Below are 24,182 nucleotides of genomic sequence, written 5' to 3' on the forward strand. Positions count from 1 at the left end.
TAAAAAGCTATTCATCATATACAGAAGGCACATCATGGCCAAAAAAATAAAAGACCAGTTTCTTAACAAGAATTCCCCGCTACACTAGGTGAGGGGGAAGGCACTGTCACCATTTTGCACCTTATTACACCTGCCTCTAGTTGTGAGCAGCATGACTTCACTTTGTCCCTCATGAGTAGTCTGTCAGATTCTAAAACAGAATACACCTAGATACCATCTATTCTGCCTTTTTGTATGGCTGGCATGATGAGTCAGCTTTGTCACATTGCTGGCATAGCCCCAAGGAGAACCTTTGAGATGACATAGACACCTTTCATGATTGTGCAATGCTTAATACACCGATAAAGAAAGTGCTAATCTTCACTGCACCTTCAAAAAGAGCTTCAAGAGGTGGCAGAGAATATAAGGTAGTGATCTGATGCGCATAAAAGATGGGATACTGCTTAACTTTTGCAGACAAAGCCAGCGGTTAAGCCCACCTTGGCCATCTAAGAGACTCAATCGTACATTGACCATTCCTTGTGTTGGCACTAAGCGGAGCACCCCTTTGGCAGAAACGTGCTCATTTGTACTGGAGTATTCTGAAACAGAATACGTTCACCATCTCGGAGTTTTCGCCGAAGGTTCTGTGGCCAAGGTCAGCGGAGCTTCTGCAGCGGCATTCGATATTTCATCTTTGAATACTGCCTGGCCTGACTTTCTCACTTGAGCCGTGTGCTCCATGATGTGCATTGCCATTGAGGCGGCCTTATGGAAGCCACGGTCTTGTCCGGCTCGCTTGTTATCATCCTGACGGATTCCAAATCTGTCCTTCAAAGGTACTAGTGTGGTTCCCCTCTGCAGGGTTGTCTGTTAGCTCTCTGCGCCTGTTGCATAATCTGCTCAGCAGAGGTTTCTCTATACTTTTCCAACAGGTACCTTCGCACAAAGGAGTCCTGGGCAATGAGGTGGTGGACAGCCTAAGCAATGAAGTGCTGTCTGGGAATCCATCGAGAAAAGTCCCTCAAACTGTCAAGAGATTTTTCAAGGAACCGGTGCTCAGCCATTTGAGATCCCTGTGGTGTCCGCCCAACCAGCAATTTGTGACTAAGGGACTAGAGAAACCTCAAGCTACTTTACTACACTGCATTCACACAGGTTCTGCTTGTACCCCAGCGTAGAAGCATAAGAAAGGCTTGGTATAGTCTCCGCTGTGTTCTTCGTGTGGTGTGTGCAGAGGTGCGGAACATTATTATAGGTGCTGCCCAGATTACAATGTGAAAAAGTGTGTCCTACTCGCTTCCCACAAGAGGGTGGGAGCGCCATATGGTTTCCATTAAGAAATCATTTACCTGCGCGGAAAACAGTCATTTAAGAAACAAACTTCCCGCTTTCTTCTAAAATTCCTTCACAACTTTGATCTAGACTCTAGATGATAAAAGCAGCAGTTCACTATGATTGCCAGTGACTGTGTGCGTGGCAATGTATATCTGCCAGGTCACAGATCTATGCCTAAAATTCATGAGCCAAATTTGCACCTAAGTGTCGCTACAGTGGAGCAATTGCCGGCAGAATAATCGCAAGGCTAATCCCACCAGTAGCTAACAACAACCTCAACTAAACTCAATGGGATATTTCTGACCTGACACTTCTAAATGGCAGCTCACTTGATACGAAGCGAGCTACTGGAACTAAGTGTGGAGATCAAAAAATGTGTTAGGGCTATGGAACTGTGTCTCAGATAAAACGAACAACCGTGGCAGCACCACTCGGTTACAATGAACTAGGAGGTGCCGTAAACTCGCCCCTGCTGTCAAAAAACGTTCATTTCCCATCAGTGCAGAAACCGAAGAGCGTCTCCCAGTTCCCATGATGCCCCAAAATAAAGTGCCGGCTCTTAAAAAAAAAAAATTGCATTGAAATTACAGTTAACCTCCAGCCAAGCACGTCCCAACAGGCCAAAAGGTCCACTGGTGTGTGCACCTGAGCTGGTTGGGTACAGCATCTAAACTGGAAGCAGAAGCCTGGCAAACATGACACAGGGGCAGCATTGAAAGCGAAACCACTGCACACAGCCAGTGATCAACCAAAGACAGCGACTTGAGATGTCTGAATACCAATCGAGGAAGGCACTCCTGGCTCACCCGGTCATGTGGCGTATGTTGCCTGTGCAATTCAAGCTCCGCCCTCCTCAGGGCCAACGCATGCAGGCAAGTGCACAGACGGCAGATGCACGTGTGTGACAGTAGCTTCGGCTCTGCGTCCTTACAACTTTGTAGAGGCACAAAGATGAGAATGCTGCTAACTTAGTGTAATCAGTTGCCATGAACGCTTCAATCGCTCCCATACGCAGCAAAGATCTCGGCTAGCAGCACATGACCGCAGTTGGGAGCTTATAGAAATCGGCTTGATAGAGTATGGTTAGAAGAAACAAACACAGCTCAATGGTACTTTTAAAGAAATAAACTGCACTTTTGTACCAGTGTGTTTTCTGGCCGTACTAGGGCAAGTCCACTTACTACGAATTTCGGATACAAGAAACGCAACCCATGTGACTGTCAGGTTCGTTATAAGTGCGCTCAACTGTATCTCAATACACCACCACAGAGGACTTTTGGTGTGAAGCTAGTGGGACTGTGCAACACCTGAAGAGGGAGCAGCGCACAGATGTGGCAGCGCCATGAAAAGCTGCATCCGTGCTCTCAAGGGTGCTTGCCTACAGACCACTGCTGGCTGTTAAGTAGGTGTCAAATGGTGCACGATGGCAGCAGTGTTCGAAGCGTCAACTGCACTGGCATTTTTGTATTGTCAGCTTATATATTTTGGCGGCAGTGGCAGTATTGCGAGGATGCACACCTAATCAGCTCCTCCCAGGCCAGAAACCAAGCCCTTTTTTACCAAGAGCTGCTTCAGCCTCACATGGAGTGAAGACTGATGTCATATTATCTGCGCGCTTGTGCTGTGCTCCTGGTGACTGCAATCACAAACGAGGCATTTTGGCGGCAGCAGCGGTATTACAAGGATGCCCACCTAATTTGCTCCTACTTCGTTTTCCAGATCGGTGCTGTCAGAAGTTTTTTGTTCATCTGTTTTTGACCTCTCGTACTTCGTAGCTGCTGCCAAACTGCTTGTTTGTTTCCTGTGATCATTCTTGCATTGTGCCCAATATGTCTAAGATATGCCCACCTTGCGACGAAGCCGTAACTGCTGATGACCAGTTCCTGCTGTGCGCTGAAGGTAAGTGCAGTTATCACCTTGGTACTTGCTCGGGATGGTCAGAGACAACCTTAAACCTAAAGGTGAAGCCGGTCGCAAATCGTGGCGATACGTGCTGTGCAGCAGCAACTCGAAGGCAAAATCAGGAGGAAAAGTGTCCGTCGATGTAGACCTCACTGCAAATCTCGCAGATATTGTTCAAAAGTTGGACGCACTTGGCGTTTGTCATCTCAAGTTGACGAAGTCCAGGCATCTATCGAAATGATGCCAGCAAAATATGATGCCACCTTAGAGAAGAAGGAACAACAGGACAAGGAAATCGGCAACCTTAAAAAGCGTGCCCAGAAGCTAGAAGAGGAAAGCCGCTATAGACACACCGCTAAGCAGCTGAAAATGTTAGATAAACTGGAGCTATATAGCAGGAAGCACAACAATGAAGTGCACGGTATTCCCGTTTCCCAGGATGAAGTGCCTGGAACACTCAAATTTCCAGAGCTCCAATCAACTTCCTGCCAAATTGGGGAAAGTTCCCACAATTCTTGAGCATTTCTCGCGGCAGGCCCTTCGCGACAAGTGGCTCGAGGAACGGAAGTCTTTGAAAACAGCAAACTCTTTTTTTTCCATATCTGAAAACTTGGAAAAGTACAACAGAAACCTTCTGCACTTCACCCGGGACTGGGCAACACAAAACAGCTATCGCTTCACGTGGCATGCCGGTAGCCGTGTATTTGTCAGGAAAGCAGAAGGGGAGAGTGTAGTAGTCATTCGTAGCACAGAGGATTTCACTAAATCGGTGAACTCGTGATGTAAACACCATTTTGACTTTTGTCCAGTTATTTTCTGTTCTCTTCTTCAATGTCTCATTTTCTGCAAAATGCAGTCTGTACTTCAGACCTCACTTTTCTCTGCAGTAGTTCGTGGCAATGTTTAAACTTTGTTCATTTTAATCTGAGCTCATGCAGAAGGAAGCAGGATGACATCGAGTGTTTTCTTTCTCAAGTAAAGCTACTGATTCATGTTGTCATGTTCTCGGAAACCTGGTTTTGTACAGCTGACAATGCATTTAACATACCAACATTTAAGAGTTACTGCCTGAACTGCCAGGGTAAACGAGGGGGTGGTGTATCGCTGTTGGTCTTAGAAGATATGGAATGTGAACAGCTGGATGAATTTTGTTGTACTATTAACATTCATTACGAGGTACTTACGCTCAAATTTCATTCATATGCATCTACTGTGTTATTGTCCTCGCTCTGGCAATACGAGTGTATTATTTTCTTTTTTAGATTCTCTTCTCGAATTTGTGAACCATCATAAGTTCGACATTGTACTCTGTGGTATACTAAATATAAATATCAGACAGCATTGCGAAGCGAGAACTAGATATAGCGTTACATGTTCATTGCTATCTGAACAGTGTAAATTCGCTGAGAGCAACTGAACAAACAGAAACAGTACTAGTTGTTTTCATTATAAATCATCATCCAGGTCACCTAACATCCGGAGTAATTAGTCTACAGATCAGCGATCACCTACCTCTTTTTCTATCAGTGAACCATGCACTTAATCTTCATTTTATTTCGTTTATTGGGGTTTAACGTCCCAAAGCGACTCAGGCTATGAGGGACGCCGTAGTGGAGGGCTCCGGAAATTTCGACCACCTGGGGTTCTTTAATGTGCACTGACATCGCACAGTACACGGGCCTCTAGAATTTCGCCTTCATCGAAATTCAGCCGCCGCAGCTGGGATCGAACCCGCGTCTTTCGGGCCAGCAGCCGAGCGCCGTAACCACTGAGCCACAGCAGCGGGCACTTAATCTTAAAAGGAGGTCTAAACAATATACTTATAGGGACATTAATCCTTCTACGCTTTCCAACTTTCTCGAGCACAAAGCTTGCACACATTGAAGAGCAGTTTTAAGTGAAACAAACCCTGAAGCAGCCTACGACAAACTTATTGTAAGATTTAGGCAAATACATTCTACTTGTTTTCCTTACAAAGTACACAATCATCCACGGCAAGCTTGTAAACCATGGCAAAACAGTCAATTACTTTGTCGCATAAAAAGGCGTGATCAACCACTTTTTGAAAACCAAATGCCCGGAAGAGTTGAAAGCCTTCAAATCGTTCACAAGCAAAGTGACAAGGGAGCTTCGTGCTGCCAAAAAATTGCATTATCAGAATCTCTTTGCCTCAGCCAGCAGTAGGTCTGAAGTGACTTGGAAGAAATTAAACTCAGTCATAGGACGCATGTAAGAACCGGTTCACTTCTGTAGCTCAATCTTCATCACCTTGCAAAGACTTTCCACTCACTTAACCTTGCAATAGCTGTACTACTTTTTTTAAAATCCTGTTTCAGAAGGCGGGGTGGTTGCTGCTTTCTAAAGCCTTAATATAATAGTAAATCTGTAGACAGCACAGGGTGTTCAAATAAAGCCAGTGAAATTTCTTATTCATGACACATTGAGCTGTTTGACCCACATTTTTAACTTACCTTTATCAGAAAGGTTATTCCCACGCAACATGCAGTCTGCAAAGGTCGTAGTATTATTTAAAAAGGGCGATAAAAATGACTTTTCTAACTATCACCAAATTTCTGTCTTACCTACCATCTCAAAAGGATTTGAAAAACTAATTCTTCCACGTCTTACATCCTTCACCGACCATCACAACTTGAGTTTAGGAAAACCATATCTACGGAGCTTGCCCTTCTCATTCAAAAAGATGGTTTGGTTTGGTTTATAGGTGTTTAACGTCTCAAAGCGACTCAAGCTATGAGGGACGCCGTAGTGAAGGGCTCTGGAAATTTCAACCACCTGGGGTTCTTTAACGTGCACTGACATCGTACAGTACACGGGCCTCTAGCGTCTCGCATCCATCGAGTTTCGACCGCCGCAGCCGGGATCGAAACCGCATCTTTCGGGTCAGCAGCCGAGTGCCATAACCACTGAGCCACCATGGTGGCACCTCACTCAAAAAGAGTATATTTTAGATAATTCTGAAGAAAAGAAACTAGTACTATTTATCTTCTTAGACTTCTTGAAAGCTTTTGACAGTATTAATCATAAAACTTTACTCAATAAACTAGACTGCTATGGGGTATGTGGTGCTGCCCACTCTTTAATATCATCTTACTTAAGCAATGGAACACAGTTTGGCAAAATTAATGGTGTTTCCTCCGCAGTCAAGCGCAGTCAAGCATGTCACCCCAGGAGTTCCACAAGGAAGACTTTCAAGACTTTCCACTCCTACAACTAATAAACAAAATATCAAATTTCATAAGGGCAATTCAACTCTCCCAGACTTACTGGCGATGTCTTACATGCTGCAGTGTCAATTTGTCTACTCCATCTAGTCATAAGTCCTTTGAGTGTACACTGTTTCCTTTCAGGTAGTTCTTTGTATGAATGCTATGGGTTTTTCCTAAACTACTTGTTGCTTTTTCTTTTTTTCGCTTTGATTAAAATTGCTTGCATTAATTAACTCTGTATGTTTGCTTTCTACGTGCTGACTTGTCTCGTGCTGCAAGATGTCATCAAATATGGGGGCAGTCGCTCCATCAAGCTGCTCTTCGAAGGAGCTTTTTTGCAGCTGCTCCTTTCCTTGTACTGAGGAAAAACAAACTCATTAAACAAAGCTATGTGCAAGTAAGCACGTTTTAAACGAATCAGAAGAGAGCCCAAGCTTGCACTGCAGCGTGGTAAAGCGATGGTGCCTGTGGCATATGAATGTGATTCTGTTAAAGTGCACTCTATTACACTTCAAATTTGGAAGTGTTACTTTTGTTTAGAGCTAGTTCAGTCAACAAAAGTGTTAGCACTCGATGAATGTTGTGCGTATTATCCTGAAGATTAACCACTTGGGCAGAGTACGATGTGCGCAGATGCAAAACAAAAGGTGTCGTACTGCTGAAGCAAGACAAGCAAACAGCTGCTTCAAAATAAGAGGTGCTGTATCTGCCGCAAACACGACTGTATCTAACAACGAGTAACTAAACGGGAGTTTAAATGCAGCTACTTGCGATGCTTACTTTTTAACTATACTGCTGTGTAGCCTGTGTGATCCTACGGCCAATGGCAAGTCTATAAATAATCACTTTGATTAGAGTCTTAAATAGCGTCAAGTTCTCTGGTACCTGCCACGACTGCAGCGATGTACTTAGTTCATCAAAACCTCTCAGAGATTGCACTTAATGTAAGCAAGCGCTGAAGTGAGTGGCTTCATTCATGTGAGATTTCTTGCCCTTGTGTTCAATACAGAGTACAGAACACAACACAACACAGAACACTGTACAGAACACGGTGTTCTGTACAGCGTATCTACCAGACAGCACCAGACAGTGGTGCGGAGCAGGCCTTCTTCTACTGACCTCAGCCTACAGTATGTAACTGCTTGGTGGACTTGACAGCCTTTCTTTGTGGGATGGCTACTCGTAACATTCTGTTGTGGGTGCTGCTGCAGGGTATGTTTGCTTTCAGCAGACTCACAGAGCAAAGACAAGTCATAAAACACATGCTAAAAAATTACAGGTAATGAAACTCCCAAGAATGTCTTTTTTGTCCTAAAGTTTGTAGGTCATGCAGTGGAAGCAGACAGCTATTCTCACTCTTTGCTCTCTCAAAATACGAAAAAACAATTTCACGTCTTTTAATCAGCATTATGCTCCACAGCAGCAGCAAAATTATGGGCCTTTATGCATGCCCAGCAGCTATCGACACCTGTCCAGACTGCAGCTAGCTCCTTTCACATTCTCACACCATCACCCCTTTATCCCGATGTCCCTAACAGTGTTAAGCTACGCAAAAAGGGAATCATGCAACAGAAAGCCATGCTCATCTCGGCACTTGCCTTTCTCCATGCTCAGTGAGTCGATGGCTCGGTACCCAGCGTTGACCAGACCAAAGGCCTTGCCTGCTTGAATGATGGCTGTATACACGGGAACACATGATGCTGATGGAACGTGCAACTCCCATCCCATTTCGCCCACAAACGTCAGACGCACTGCTCGAACCTGGAAAGAGCAAGAGGAAAGCGGATGTAGTAAATACAACCAGGCCATTCACAAAGCTGTAACATTTATGAAGATTTTTTTATTCCACCCTCACTGTGGACAAGGTAACTTCCAGTTTCACTAGAGGTGCATGCTAAAAGAAAAATATTTAGCAAAGAACTGCTCAAGCCCCTGTAAAAAAAAAGCTATACTTTGAAATCTTTCAATCAGGTTTAATTTTACAAGCAGAAGAAACTTGATACTTCACCACCTGAACAGAAGTGCTCGGTATACACTGGCAAAATGCAACACACTTCTCTGCTGATGTGTGCTGGACTAAACAGACATATATGCAGTTACTAACTAGTTCCACGAACTTGCAGGAAGCTATTCATGGCACTGTGGCCACCACAGATGTTTTATAGCAATAACTGTGTCGGCGACTTTCTGCATGGTTAAGAGCGTTGAAGAGTCTCAGCCACCAGGATATGGCTGTCTCCTATTACTGAGCATGTAACCCATGATGTAACCTCTTTCTCTAACCATAAATATCCCACTGTTTACACTTACCAATGAGAATGTTACACAAAGGGGCCTTCAGCACTCAGGCGATGTTGGCCAAAGACTGAGCATGCTCAAAGGGAGTGTAATACAGGTATCACTATAAATTCTTCACTCAGAAGACGACAAAATGTCCAGGAATTTTTGTACTCAACAACTATTTGAGTGCTTGAACTTTTACTGCGATCTGACAAGTGAGCCCTGGAGTGTGGGTGCGACAAGAAAAACAGCAACAGAACAGAAATATGAAGTACAAATTTAGAAACTGACTTCTTTTTATGTGTGGTTGTAGAAAATTGTGAATGAATAGCACTTCTGACGGTTCCAGCGCATCGCGAATTCCACTGGTTTCCAACGTCGAAGCACTACCATCTTAGTATCACCATGAAAAGGAGAGACCAGAATATTAGAAATTCTGTTGGTTGCAATGCTATGTTTCTCTGACCAAAAGCAAAAACATACGAGGCAATAAAGAAGCAAACGCGGGAATAAATTTTAAGGCTGATTTTCTCAGCTTTAACTTTTTGTGCAGCTGCTGTAACTCCCCCCTGCTGCATTTCGCAACCGTTGAATGTAGAATGATCCTATTTGTTGCGTATGACTCCTGAGACATTAATGGAGTATAGACACCTAACCTTTGGGTGTGCAATTTCTTCTTTATAATGAAGCGTAAGGCATTATAATACATGGATTACCACGTGGTATTCTCCCATGAGCGCTAAACAGTTTATATAAACAAATTTCTTCCTCATTCTGTTTCGGTTTCTGTTTCAACAGCCGAACGATGACTGTGACGTCAGTGTGTGCTTATAAGTCATGTGAGGCATGAAAAAACTGTGATATAGTCTCTGCTTCACTGTTTTAATTCACTACAGTGCTGAAGCCAGCCTGCCTCAAGAGCTGGAATGACAACGAATGTAGAAGCAACGATAGTACTGACTGATTGAAAGTCCTTTATGTTGAGAGGAAGACACAGGGCCACTGTGGGCGGAAATGGGGAAAGAAAGTTAGTCACACTCAAGGTCCGAGTCGGTGTATTGTCCATTTTGTTATTGCTGGACCCAACCAGAAGGGCTTACACTGCCCTGATCAGGGCACTTTGGCTCCCATATGCAGCAAACAAGAGCTGTGTGTTGGTAACCGTGAGCAGTGCGGTACGGTAATCTATGTGCTGGAGGAACTGTATGGCCATTCTCCCAGTTTCAAATGCAGTGCATTGCCAGAGTAAATGGGTAAGGTCTGCGCAGCAGTGAAGCGCGCCGTGCAAGCACGTTACAGAGGTGATGTCGGGCCGTCGCCATTTCGCCAGAATATATAGGGTATATGCGGAGTCAGCGTAAATCTTACTGAAGAAGACCTCTTGGGAACGTCTAAGGCGGGCCTTGCACGAAAAGAGGACCGGCGGAGTAAGTTCTTTGATGCGGGAACAACTTGAAGTATGGAGAGACATATGGACGTAGTGTATAGTAACTACTGAGGAGGCTAGGTAGCTTAGGAGATCGTATGGGTTTGCCCTGAGGGGTGGGGGTAATGAAGAATTGATTGTTGCAGTTTTTTACCTCATGCGACCTATAAGCACACACAGACGTCACAATCATTGTTTGGCTGTTAAAACTGAAACAGCATGACAGAAAAATTTGATTATAAATTATTTCGCAGTCGTAGGTGAATACCACGTGGCGATTCATGCATAGTAGTGTCCTCCGCATCATTACAGAGAAGAAAACATGCCACCAAAATTAGGTGTCTATACTCCTTTAAAGAGTGCAATAAGGCTCTGGTTTGGTTGATGGGGTTTAATGTTCCAAAGCGACTCAGGCTACGAGGGATGGTGTAGTGGAGGGCTCCTGATAATTTCGACCACCTGGGATTCTTTAATGTGCCCCGACATTGCACAGTACATGGGTCTCTAGAATTCTGCCTCCATTGAAATGCGATTGCTGCAGCTGGGATTGAACCCGCATCTGTCGGGTCAGCAGTCGAGCACCATAACCACAGAGCTACCGAGGTGGCTTAGTGCCAGCTAGAAGCTACTTTACACCCCCCCCCCCCTCCCCCAATTATTTTGTATGCAATCATTTAAACCAAACTGCTGAGAGGTGCTAACCTTCCTTCCTTGCTGTGGCCAATTAGCTCATTGCAATGCTACTTGGCACATTATTAGAGCAGCACTGTCATTCCAGCACTCCCTAAAGCCTGTTTTCTGGTTACATATGATAGTGTTTTAGGTATAGCTGCCTGTTTTGATTTCACGTGCAGTTCCTGCTGCTGCAGTTCTACAGTTCATAAATTTTAACAGGAACAACGACGTACAGTAGGTGCAAAAAATTGCTTGTGCTCCTTCAGTAGGCGTTATGTGATGTCATAACATTTATAGCTTTAACTTTTTTTTGGTCTTATTTTTTTCCAGGAATTCATCAGTGATAGGTTAAGCAATGGGCTGTAGGGTGACAGAGATCCAGTTGCTAGCATTAAATCAGAGCTGCAGTGACCCACTGAAGATTGTTTCTTATGTTGCTTTCTTGTTTCGAAATAGGAAATGTGGTTACAGAAGAAATATAAACTACAGAAGAAAAACCACTTTTCCAAAAAAGGAAACACTTCTATTTGGACAACTATCAAGAAAAGCTTGCGTTACTCTTGATTCAGCTCTTAAATTTCCCGTCCATATCACTCATCAAAAAAAAAAAGATCTATGTTTGGCATCAGAGCGCTAATTAAGGCGTGTCCATATTTTCCATGCAAAATACTCATATCTTTGTATTATGCCTTCATACATAGTCCCATCACTTATAGGATTATTGCCTGGGGAAATACTTATCATTGTCATTTATCGTCTCTGCAACACTTACAAAACCAGGCCATCCGCATTATTGCCCATAGCCCTTTCTCTGCTAATGCTCGCTCATTATTGCGCATGAGCACAATATTTTACCAGTCCACCAGCTTTTCCAGTATCACCTTGGAATCATGTCTTTAGGTTACTACATGGCACCCTACATTTTCAGTCTGTAGACCCCATCCTGCTGGTCAATCACAACCCTACCAGATTTGCAGCAAGAAACAATTTTCTGCTCCCCAAAGTCCATACCAATTATGGTAAAACGACGTCGTCTTTTCAAGCAATTTCATTTTGGAATACATTGCCACCCACTCTAAAAACATCAATTTCCTTGCCTGCATTCAAGAATAACTCAAGGTATTTTTGTTGGAATGCTGATGTTTTATTCTCCTTTTAAGTATATTACCTGCGTTATTGTGCTTTTTGACTCTGTTTCTGTGCGGAAGTATTGATTTGCTATTTTCTATATTTTATAGTTATCCGCTAACTATGCTGTATTTATTTCTTGTATTATTGATGTATCGAGGGTCCCGGTACAGTCTTTGACTTTGGGACCCTCGTCTGTACACTTATGATCTTTTGTATATTTTTTGGGACCAATAAACAGTCATTTTACTAGAAAAAAAAAGCTTGAGCATGGTTTTTACAACTACTTCTGTCTAAAATTTTTTTTCAGTGTTACTGCACAACACATACATTAAATCTCAAGCGAGAAGAAATGTTTTTGCGACTTGTGTAATGCCATTTCTTGGACTTTCATTGGAGACATGGGGTATATTCCAGTTTTTCTATAGAAAATTTCTCGCTCAAGCATCAATTTCATTCTTTAATTAGCTCACAATAGTCCTCATAGGGTAAGTCAATGAGGTCGTGCGGTAATCACCAGGCTGTCTGTTATGCCAGAATCTCCACAAACATTTGGCATCCATCTCAAGCAATCACTACCCATAAAATCTGGCTCACTTACCAAAAAATCCAATTATACATTTGTGCACAGAATTTCCCACATGCCATTACACAAAAGTAGCTTGCATTTTTCCCACAACAAAGTATTTCAGAGGGGTACCACATGTCATTTCAGCAATGGGGGGCACCAAACACAACCAGGGAAAGTTTTAAGATATACTCCTAGAACACCAGCCAAAGTGCCTTCCCTACATTTTTTGTTGCAGGTTCAAGAGGGCATGGCAATCTTATTCCCAATGCTTTGTGGACACACTTTGAATGCCATAAGGCACAACAAAAAAATGCCCTCCACGTCAAACTCTAGGCCCCAATACATGGCACTCTCATTGGTTGTTATTGGTGGCTAGAATTGTACTCAGGTGCAACTCTGGCACAGTTTAATCAAACACCCATTTTACAACCATTAGCAGACTCGATGCAATGGGACTGTTGGGAACATAAGGCGTAGCATTCCCACCACTGCATTTAAGTCAGTTGTCATGCATGAAAAACACAAAAATATCATGCAACATGGGCAATGCTCTTGCCTTATGTCCAGCAAAAGTGATGACTTTGTTAGTTGAGAAGGGGAATGAAGTGTCCGAAAGGTCTGAATCAGTCAGTGGTTGCAAGAGTTCACGGCTGAAAGAAAAAGGAAAAAAAAAAGGATATTCTGTGACATTTTGGTTTGGTTTTATGGGGTTTAACGTCCCAAAGTGACTCAGGCTATGAGAGACGCCGTAGTGGAGGGCTCCGGAAATTTCGACCACCTGGGGTTCTTTAACGTGCACTGACATCGCACAGTACACGGGCCTCTAGAATTTCTCCTCCAAAGAAATTCCAGCCGCCACGACTGGGATCGAACCCGCGTCTTTCAGGTCAGCAGCCGAGCACCATAACCACTGAGCCACCGCGGCGGCGCATTCTGTGACATTTTGTACTTTTCATGAATGTCATGCGAAAAAAACTGGAAAGGTCCCCATAAAACAGCAATAAAAAGACGTACCACAAAATGCCGAAACACTACCAAGATGCCTTTCTGCACCAAAAAATGGTTTACAAGCTGCACACTTAGCCCAAGTGAAAAGGGCAAGAAAGTGAGAATGCAATTTAAGGGGGGACCCTGGTCTTGAAAAAATTTTTTTATTAATCTAGATATAGTAATGAAATTTTCAGGTCACATGTATTTTTGTATGCTGATTTTAGATATGTCATTTAATTTTGTGTAAAACAATTCCTTGAGCACTTGTGCAATTTTTATGCAAGTCTTTTGGAGAGAGCATATAAGAAAATTTGCTGCAGGAAACTCGCTGAAATGCATGCCATTGGGCTCTCTGGACACCAAGGAATGCAATAAGGGTAAAATTATCATCCTGGCTGTCATAGAACTTGAGTTACAGGGTACTAAAGCTGCCACTTCACAAACAGGAGTACACACTTTTCTTCTCATTTCTGAAGCGACAACTTCAAAACTCTATAACTCAAGTTCTATGATAGCCAGGATGATAATTTTACCCTTATTGCATTCCTTGGTGTCAAGAGAATCCAATGGCATGCATTTGAGCAAGTTTCCTGCAGCAAATTTTCTGCAAAACTTTTCCCAAAATACTTGCATAAAAATTGCACAAGTGCTCAAGGAATTGTTTTACACGAAATTAAATGACATATCCAGAATCAGTGCACAAAACTACATGTGGCCTGGAAATTTCATAACTGTGACTTCATTAATAAAAATATTTTTTCAAAGACCAGGGTCCCCCCTTAACCTGAACCCAGCTGTGAACAAAGCTGGTGCCCTCGTGCAGACAAAACTTCCTATGCTTGATCCAGATTCATTCTGGATATGTAGGAGTACTTTTCCACATTTGGTCAGATTAGCTAATTAGTTAAGAACAAAATTATTAAACGTTCATTCAAGAACCTGAATTTCAATAATAAAGTAAAAAAATCAACCTTTAAAAGACACAAAAAATAACTGCCCAAAGCACATTAGCTTTAGTGCAGTCCCTTTGCTATACTAAACTGAAAGCCAAAAGTAACCCTTGATGAACCACAGAGACGGCTGTCTATCTACAGCCTGTCAAGCAAGCTTAGACAAGTGATGCTAAGCTGCAGTGAACTAGCATTTTTCTTTGCCAGAAAGGCTGGTGTTCCTCTGAGGTTTAATTAGAGTACTGAGCTCACAATTCAAACATGCTGCTGGCTTGGATAACCGGGCATCCTTCTAACTTTAACCAAGCGTGATAAGATCATACAGAAGCATCACAAACAAAATGTCAGAGGAGCAGGCAGTGTAGTGCTCTTGTGGGGTTAAGTGGACACATGGAACCACTGTTATCATGCTTGTATCTCTCTGCTTTTGCCTTCCGTTCACACTGTTTGCCCTCATGCCTCTGCTTTCCAAAATGCAGCAAGGTACTGCACCTTGTATTCTCTTTTTAGTGGTGAGTGCACTTACAGTGGCTGCTCTCTTACTGAGTGCTCCACTAAACGTTGTCAGTGGCATCTGCTTGTCTGACATCACAAAGTCCTCACTTGAGTGGGGGGCATCTACATTTGGTCACGTGCACGTAAGAAGCTAATGAAGAAGTTAGCATGTTGCAAACCACGATGCACCAACATTGGAAATCATCCATGATGTAGCTGTCCCTGTAAAATTTTAAAATACCTACAAACTGCTCATTTCCATGGAACACTGATACCACTCTGAAATGGCCACCAATGTAACAAACTCTGATCTCTGCTAATCACAGTAGCCCTGCAGTAGTGACAGGGCACTGACTTGGGCAAAGGCTGCAACTTTCATACTGGGGCAAGTCAATTAACATGAAGCGGCAAATTAAAACCAGAAGCAACAGTTTGTGATAGCTTGGCTTCTCCAGTGATGACTTATTGCTACTACCCAATGAACTAATGAGCTTCCAGTGCAGAGGAAAAGATGGCAATGACTTTATTTTAATGGTTCAAAGGCAGCTTGGCCAAGGAATGCTATGGCTAACATGCTTCTGGTCCGCATGAGGTGGGTAAAAGTCCCACCTCTCCAAGCATTTCAGCCCAGAGAAGCCGAGCACCAGGCCAGGGGAAAGTTCTAACACATCAGAAAAAAGTGGCCAGTACTCAGCATCGCTGGGGACCGAACCCTAGGCCGCAAAATTGCTGTACCAAAATTGGCCAAATCTCACTTCTGCCGGGCTGCAGGGCAAGACCAGAAGTGGAGTTATTGGCTGCGCATTTTACGCAAGCAGGTGGTCACATTAGCTTTTTTATATAATATAACACATTTCCTTTTTGAACGCAGAAAAAATGCGACCCAAATTTAGTACAAACACAACTGAACCTGGTGGTTTCAAAAGCAATCTGCATCTTTTAGCGGGCCTACTCTGCCCATATTTTAGAAGGGAGGTAAACAGCCTCAAATTGTTAGCTAATCAGTCATACTGGCATGCTTCTATTCTGGCCGTGAACAGAATTCAGCTGGTTTAATTTGTACGGAATGCACTTGTTTCTTTTTACCACACCACGGATTGCTGAACTGATCACTCGTCCGAGGCGCGGGAGGTGGCATGGACAAAAATGCGGCTCAGCAACCGGCTGGTATGTTCTGATGTGTTGCAGTATGCGTGAGATGGTCATATAGTACCACCCATATGATTTCAGTTGCCCATGTTGGCGGTGGGCCTCAGGTTGTCAACGGGCAAGGATCACCGTTCTCAGGCGCAAAGATTGTGTGCATATAATGAGGCCGCAATATTGAAGCTTAAGAGCGTCGAGCGCCAGGGTGAAAGGGCGGCGTCGTACTCTCTTGGTCATTAGGGGGGTGTAGTTTCTAGTGCTTTTTCCTATCCAGAGAACGCAAGTCGTAGAATTCTGTGCTGTCTGGCTATACCTTGCACCGCTTGGATGGCTTGTACTTCAGGTGCTGAAGGAAGCTTGTTTCTTGTGTTCGTTAAAGAGATGTCAAATGAAAATTGTATTGTCAAGATTCTAAGCTCAAGTGAAAGCTAGGGCACTAAAAACTATCTAGCAGGGCAGACTTATGGGTCATTCTTGGAGGGGGAAGTCCTACTCACACCGTGCGTTTCTTGACCTTCATTTAGAAAATTGCTGTGAGTGAGGTTTTCCTACATAAAAATTTTTGCTGGAAACCGATAGCATCCGCATTAACTAGCCCAGCTTCGATTTTTTTTTTTTTTCTGTTTGGCACCAGCAGCGCATACGCTAAACCAGACTAATATGACTCATCCCCACTGTCTGTTGCTGATAGAGCAAGGATACAAAGCATGTTTCCTTTTTTTCTTTTCATAGTACCATACACAAGGACAGTACTTTAAATGTGGCTAAACATCCCACTCGTATCCTGCTCTCTGCTCCTGCTGTCAGCTGTACTTTGTATGCTCAAGCACCAAGAGAACTGAGGGGTGATCAATTGGACTGATGTGTGGAAAATGAAAGAGCATTTTTCTTTCACTCGCCAATCTATTCCAATTGTGATTACATTCCAATTACAATTGTATTCCAATCCTGATTCTATTCTATCTGATTCTATTCTTATTTTATTTGTATTCATAACGGCTTCTACTTTTAATTTTTGCCAAGTCATTCTTGGTCCTGCGTCTCCCTCTTCTACCCTACAAGTGGAGAGGATGGGGGAGAGGAGACCGGTTGGCAGAAGGCAGTGGCGACATGAGGCTTCTATGCTCACAGTACACTACATGCGGCTGTCAGCTGAACACTGCCTGCCAGCTGGCTAATCTCTGGCACTAGAGAGGAGGATTGATGCCATGTGCTCTGAATGTTCCCAGATGGCAAGCAGAGATGCAGCCTGGTGTGTGCTTACAAAAGGTCAATAAATGCTGTCATACAAAAACAATGCCTGCACCCTTGGTTAACAGTGTCATGGGAATGTAACTTCACTAAATTATTTATCTTATTTTTTCTTACAGTACCCCATTTAAGGGGGGACACTGGACTTAGACCTATTTTCCTTATTTTCAGTCCAATCCTAATGAAACTGTGCCACCTTGCTCAGTTTTTTATGCTGATTTCAACAATGAAATTACCTTGCTCATAAGTTAGTCGGTTCCCAAGATAATTCATTTTAATTAGTCATTCATTAGTACTTTGGCACAAAAAAAACTGCTTAATAAAAAATCATTTTTAATCCATGGCTACATAGTATGGTGAGTAAAGAGTGCAATAATCAAAACTATTTTTCCATTTCATCCTCATTAGTAATTTTACAGCTTTTGGAATATCAATGTTCAAGGTGTGAGTGTAATGCATCGATAAACTTTGCAAAATTATAAATTTTGAAGCGTGATTGAACAAATCTGCTTTCGATTATTGCACACACTGTGCCTTCAGCTTCCCTTAGCAATCAATTAGACATAGATGTTGAGATATCGACATACTAAGACAGCTGGATGTCCAAAATTTTGCTCAGTTTTTTATACTGATTTCAACAATGAAATTACCTTGCTCCATTAAGGGGGGGAAGAGGGTCTTAGAAATAAATTTTTATGAATGAAGTCACAACCACGAAATCTTCAGGGAACATGCATTTTTAGCATGCTGATTCCAAATATGTAATTTAATTTTATGTACAACAAGTCCTTGTGCACTTTTGCAGTATGTTGTGTAACCTTTGCCGAGGGTTTCAAAGAAATTCTGCTGCAGGGAACTTGTTAGATTGCATGCCATTGGTCTCTCTTGACATCAGGCTATGCAATAAGGGTAAAATTATCAACCTGCCAGTTATAGAAGGTGAGCTGTAGGATTTTGAAATCATCAGTTTCTTCTCGTTTGTGAAGTGGCAAATTCAAAACCCTGAAACTCAGCTTCTATGATAGGTAGGGTAATAATTTTGCCCTTATTGCATAGTTTGATATCAAGACAAGCTAATGGCATGCGTCCTAGCAAGTTTCATGCTGTGAAATTTATTGAGAGCTCTTGGCAAAAAGTTACATAACATATTATATAAGGGCACAAGGACTTGTTTTACATAAAATTAAATTGAATATTTGGAATCAGCTCACAAAAATACATGTTTCTTGAAGATTGCATTATTGTGGCTTCATTAACAAAAATTTTTTTTCTAAGACCTCCTTCTCCCCTTAAATCGTCTGCTCCTGCATAAATTCAGCCAACACGATGATTTGAATTTAATATTATGGTCAAAATGCTGATTTCTTGAAGGAAAAAATTGGTACAGTTGAAAAATAATATCTGTAGGTTCCATAAATGTCATTTTTTGAAAATCGATTTTTTTTGTCATTTTTCAGTCTCAAATACCAGTGTCCCCCCTTAAGCATGGTTTAACTTACATGACACACCTCGCATAATGCACAATAAAGGCAAAAAGCTGCTCAGAGCAAACTGAATGGCTTCTGTAAATGGCACTGAAACAAAACTCGGGTGATGACAAAGCTAGTGTGTGCTCACTTTCCATTCATTTACACAGGCTGTTCTTTGTCTGTAATTAACTAATTTCAAAATATAGTGTCTAAGAAGGGCTGGCAGATGACAAAATTAAATGCATTATTAAAAGACAGCACAGAAAAATGGAAGCAAACAACCAAGAGAATATTAAGATGCTAACAGAAATCCATCTTAGTTGAATAGGGTTGACCAAAATAAAAGATAGCCTATAAGGCTTAATACAGCCTTGTTACAGACATGAAAAACACTAGAATTATTTTAGCTATGTCACAGCGCATATAAACCAGAGGCCAATGCTAAGCTCTTGCAAAAGGTTCGCTTCCACAGAGCACAGTATTATGAAAACAGGCTGTGATTTTGCAAAGTGCAGCAAATAAAATGAGAGAGAACATTAAGTGGTATGCGAAATACATGTCTCAAGAATGATCACATGCAAGCACATAGCTTCTCTGGGCACTTTCAGTCCTTTACGCTACAGCACAGTCATGGCATTTTCGGCCACATAAAATTCCCCACCGAGACTGCATGATGTAAAAAAAAAGACCAAGGAAGAACACCTCCATGCTTACTAAGACGCGCAAACAATACCTCGCAGATGTGCATAAGCATGAGACATAAACCCGGAAAACCTTCCATGTCACAAGGGATGACTTGGGGTGAGATCACCTGTTTGCTTTAACAGACAAGACTGACAAGACTGCTGACAACGCAACTGCACAGCAAGAGGGAATGCACCAGTGAACTGTCAGCCACAAGCGCAGAGTGGAGAAATGGGCAGGAATACAAAATCTGCACACCCACCTTTTTGGACCTTGTATACTGAGCATCCCCATCGTTTCAGACTCATCGGCAATGGAAACTTTAAACTTCTGATCTTGCACAACGTTGCGAATGTGAGCAAGGCAGTGGTTGGCACTTGCACCAGCAGCTCCTACGTAAAAACCATGGCCTTAAAATGAAAAAAAAAAAAATTCTCATCAGCGCACAATATTACAATGCGCACGCTTTCACACGTTCACAAACATTTGAAAAACATGAGAGCTATACGTAGCGAGGAGATAAGATTGCAAGAAAAATATGACCATAAAACAAAATATTTAAATGCACAAAGGAAGCATTACCTCCTCCTCGTTACCTTTGTTTTCGTGGAGCAGCTACAATAAAAATGTAGTTTCTTGTTTCATGACCAACTATTCAGAGGTCATGCGTTCGGATGCCACCAGTGGCATGTGGTTTTTTGTTTCTTCTCCACTGTAATCCATTGTGTTTAAAATAATTACTCAATTAGTCTCCCATTAGTGAACACCACAAATTTTTTAAAAAAAGAAAACATCCCCTATGCTCCTTGGTTTCGGTGACTGTTGGCTTCCATCATGTATTCAGTATTCAATCGTAAGGCAAACACTGCAAAAATGGAATCTATAAACAAAGCTGATTGGTTAATGGCATCTAAAATCCCAAAGCAACTCAAGGCTATGAAGGACGCCGCAGTGGAGGGCTCCGGATAACTTTGACCACCTGGGGTCCTTTAAAGTACACTGACATCGCTCAGTACACGGGCCTCTAGCATTTTGCCTCATTGAAATGTGACTGCCGCAGCCGGGATCAAACCCGTGTCTCTCAGGTCAGCAGCCGAACACCATAACACTGAGCCACCATGGCAGCGGCCCTATCTACAAAAAAAAGTAGTGCAAATTATAAGCTATAATGTAGTGGTGCGCAAATATTCGAAATTTCGAATACAAATCGAATATATTTGTTATTTGCTTCATGCTAGATTCGAGAAATGATATTCGGCAGCAACTGAATACCGCCGCCTTTCATAAATCTGACGTCGGCAAACCCACAGTAAGGGCATATTATTCAAAGGTCGAGTTTAAAGTGCCAGGAAAACAGTACAAAGGCATCTTCTTCACTTTCTTCTTCGTCGTTTATCGAGCAGACTGCTCACATATGGACACTGCTAGGTTTCGACCTCACGCGAAATTCCCGAGTGGGCTTTCCCACAACCACACTTGATGAAAACAAGATGGTCGACCACCCACTTCAAGCAGCCACTATGCGAAAGAACTTTTTTTTTATCCTTCCTTAAGGGGGGGACCCTGGTCTTTAAAAAAAATGTTTATTAATGAAGTCACAGCTATGCAATCTTAACATGTATTTTTTTTTGTACTAATTCTTAATATATGATTTAATTTCATGTAAACCAAGTCCTGAAGTGCTTATGCAATATGTTAAGTAGTTTTTTGGAGAGAGCTTTTAAAAATTTCGCTGCAAGGAACTTGCTTAAATGCATGGCATTGCTTTTTCATGGCATCAATGAATGCAATAAGGGTAAAATTATCATCCTGCTTATCATAGAACTTAGGATGATAATTTTTCTAAGGTGCCACTCAAGAAAGAGAGATGAAAACTTTTCTACCCATTTCTGAAGTGGTCACTTCAAAACCCTGTAACTCAACTTCTATGACAGACAGGATGGTAATTTTGCCCTTACTGCATCCCTTGATGTCAAGGCAAACCAATGGCACACATTTCAGCAAGTTACCTGCAGCAAACAGTTGTAAATTCTCTCTCCAAAATACTTGCATAACCTACTGCATAAGTGGAGAAGGACTTGTTTTACATGAAATTAAATGACACATTCAGAATCACCACACAAAAATACATGTTCCCTGAAGACTGCATAATTGCGACTTCATTAATGAAAATTTTGTTTTAAAGACCAGGCCCCCCCCCCCCTCCCGAGTGGCACTAGAGGTTCGTTTTGGGGAGAACGTCGGTGGAAGACGACACAAGGCAGGGGCGCCCTTCAACCTCACGGAATGAAAACAATGTGGCCCGGATCAGGGAAATCGTACAGCAAGACCGCACCATTACAGTCCACATGCTATCAGATGCTTTCGGCATTAGCAAGACAACAAAACTGGGGGAAACGAAAGCTTGTGCCGCACTCCCTCACACAAGACCAGAAGGACCAGTGAGCGGGCACCAGTGAGTGCTGATTTCCTCTCCAAGGCAGAGAAGGATACTGCATTCATCGACAGCATCATTGCTGATGACGAAATGTGGTGTTTTCAATACAATCCTCAAACAAAGAGGCAGAGCACTGAATGGCAGTCCGCAAGCTCTCCGGCGTTGGGAAAGGTGTGGCGACAGAAGACCAAAACAGACGATGCTGATAATTTTTTTCGATGCCAGAGGTGTCATACATCACGAGTTCATCCCACAAGGGCAGACAGTGAATTAGGAGTTTTATATCCGTGTGCTCCAACATACGTGTGATGCACTGCAACGCCGTCACCCCAACTTATGGGCATCTGGATAATGGAGCCTTCTCCACAATAACACAAGGTCGCACACTGCTCTCAGTGTGACAGAATTTCTCGCCAAGCACAGCATTACTGTACTTCCACATCCACCATACTCGCCTGACCTTTCCCCATGCAATTTTTTCCTGTTTCCTCGTGTGAAGAGAGCGTGGAGGCCATTCAAGACGCCACAACAAAGGAGCTGACAGCCCTGCCAAAAGAAGCGTTTTCCAACTGTTTCCAAGACCTCAAGAAGCGTTGGAAGCTGTGTATAGACTGCAAGGGAGACTGTTTCGAAGGGGTGCTGCACAAATGATTTCAATGTTAAATGCATTTTTTTTAATGGACTCAGTCTCGGAACTTTACGGACAAAGGTTGTACTAGCCAGTAATTCTCTCTAGTTCAAATTGTGTTATGTCTGGCATTCTAGGTTCAAAATAACATGCTTCTTCCTCTGTAAAAAGAGATGAACACATGTTAGGACTCTTGAAGATTGTGAAACTGAAAGAACAAATACATTAACCAGTTGTGAACTGACGCACGTCAACCATGCTTTTAATGAAACTCCGCTGTTTGCAACAGGCAAGACTCTCGTCTCCCAAACTTGCAGGTGCATTCTCCAAGAAAGATAAGCACTAGTGAGGACAAGTAAATCAAAGCCACCATAGTATAGACATGAAAGAAGCCAACAGCCACAGAAACCAAGGGGCACAGGGGATTTTTTTTTAAATTTATTTATTTTGTGGTGTTGATCAATTTAGAATATTACTGAATATGTTATCGCTTAAAGCTAATTGATTACAAAAGCAGAAGAAAAAACAACCACATGCCGCCGGTGGGATCCGAACCCACGACCTCCGAATTACGCGTCCGGTGCTCTGCCTCTGAGCTATGGCGACGGCTGTCAAATCTTCTGTTTTCGGGTGTATTTATGTTTACAAGTAGGCATTCTAAATCAGGCTGCCAAACCAATGACAGCCAAAATTTTCCCTTTTAATATCAGACATTCTTCTGCAAGACTTACCCTGCAGCAATTTATTAGCGTCATTCACTGTAGCCCTTTATGCTAAAATTAATTATGTGCTTTAAAAAATGTCAGTGGTGGAGAGACGATTACCTGAGCTAGTACAGCAATTCCAATGCGACCACATTGAAAGGGAACAACTGCAACCTAGTGGCTCTCACAACAAAGGCATCTGGCAGTTTTCTTTGCTTTTCTGACATGCACAATGCTTTTCTTTTACACTCGCTTACTAGTGAGTTCATATGCTGGTAGCATGGTTCATTAACAGAGCACAGTGTACATGACAGTGAGATGCCAAGCAGCCTAATGATCAAACATCTCAAGCCTTGCTCAGTTGACAGCGGCCTACATTTCTCAACGAACACCAGTTTCGCTCAAGCTTTGCAAATTGGTGCCACCACTTGACCTAATCATCAATGGCCTCGCCTGACAAAGCCCACACTCTATCAAAACATACGCGTGGTATGGGACGAAGGGTTTATCAGCCCAACACTCTGCGAGGACTCTGAGAGACACCATAGTGGAGAGCTTAAGATTAATTTCGATCCCCTGAGGATCTTTGCAGTACACTCACACCACACAGCACATAGGCATTCTCGCATTTCACATGCACTGAAATGCAGCCAATGCAACCAGGACTCAAACTGGCACCTCAGGCTCAGGTGCTGAATGCCATTGCCATTAATTAACCCACCATGGCAGGCTGTTAACACTGTATAACATTGACACCACAAATGCTTCCTGCAAGCTACCTGGACACAAAAAATTTACAAGTAGGAAATTACACGGAGTAGGAGTAGGCAAGGAGTAGCATGCCTTTTCTCTGGGTTGCACCTTTTACTCACAATTCGATAAATGCACCGTCATCTATCACC

The 24,182-nt window shown here is 42.7% G+C and overlaps 1 protein-coding gene across 2 annotated transcripts in view; it reads right to left on the reverse strand.

The window, feature by feature from the left end:
• Sardh (Sarcosine dehydrogenase) overlaps positions 1 to 24,182 on the reverse strand; it is an 85,863-nt gene that overhangs the window by 28,504 nt on the left and 33,177 nt on the right. For both annotated transcript variants that reach the window (XM_089583270.1, XM_089583269.1), the window contains exons 15-17: positions 19,774 to 19,921; positions 13,083 to 13,176; positions 8,045 to 8,207 (exon numbers count right to left, since the gene is read on the reverse strand). In XM_089583270.1, coding sequence (XP_089439396.1) covers positions 8,045 to 8,207; positions 13,083 to 13,176; positions 19,774 to 19,921 — 405 coding nt within the window. The remainder of the gene's footprint in view (positions 1 to 8,044; positions 8,208 to 13,082; positions 13,177 to 19,773; positions 19,922 to 24,182) is intronic.

The sequence above is a fragment of the Amblyomma mixtum genome, chromosome 3 (assembly GCF_055824585.1).
Source record: "Amblyomma mixtum isolate Tamu chromosome 3, ASM5582458v1, whole genome shotgun sequence".
In the NCBI taxonomy this organism is placed as follows: domain Eukaryota; kingdom Metazoa; phylum Arthropoda; class Arachnida; order Ixodida; family Ixodidae; genus Amblyomma; species Amblyomma mixtum.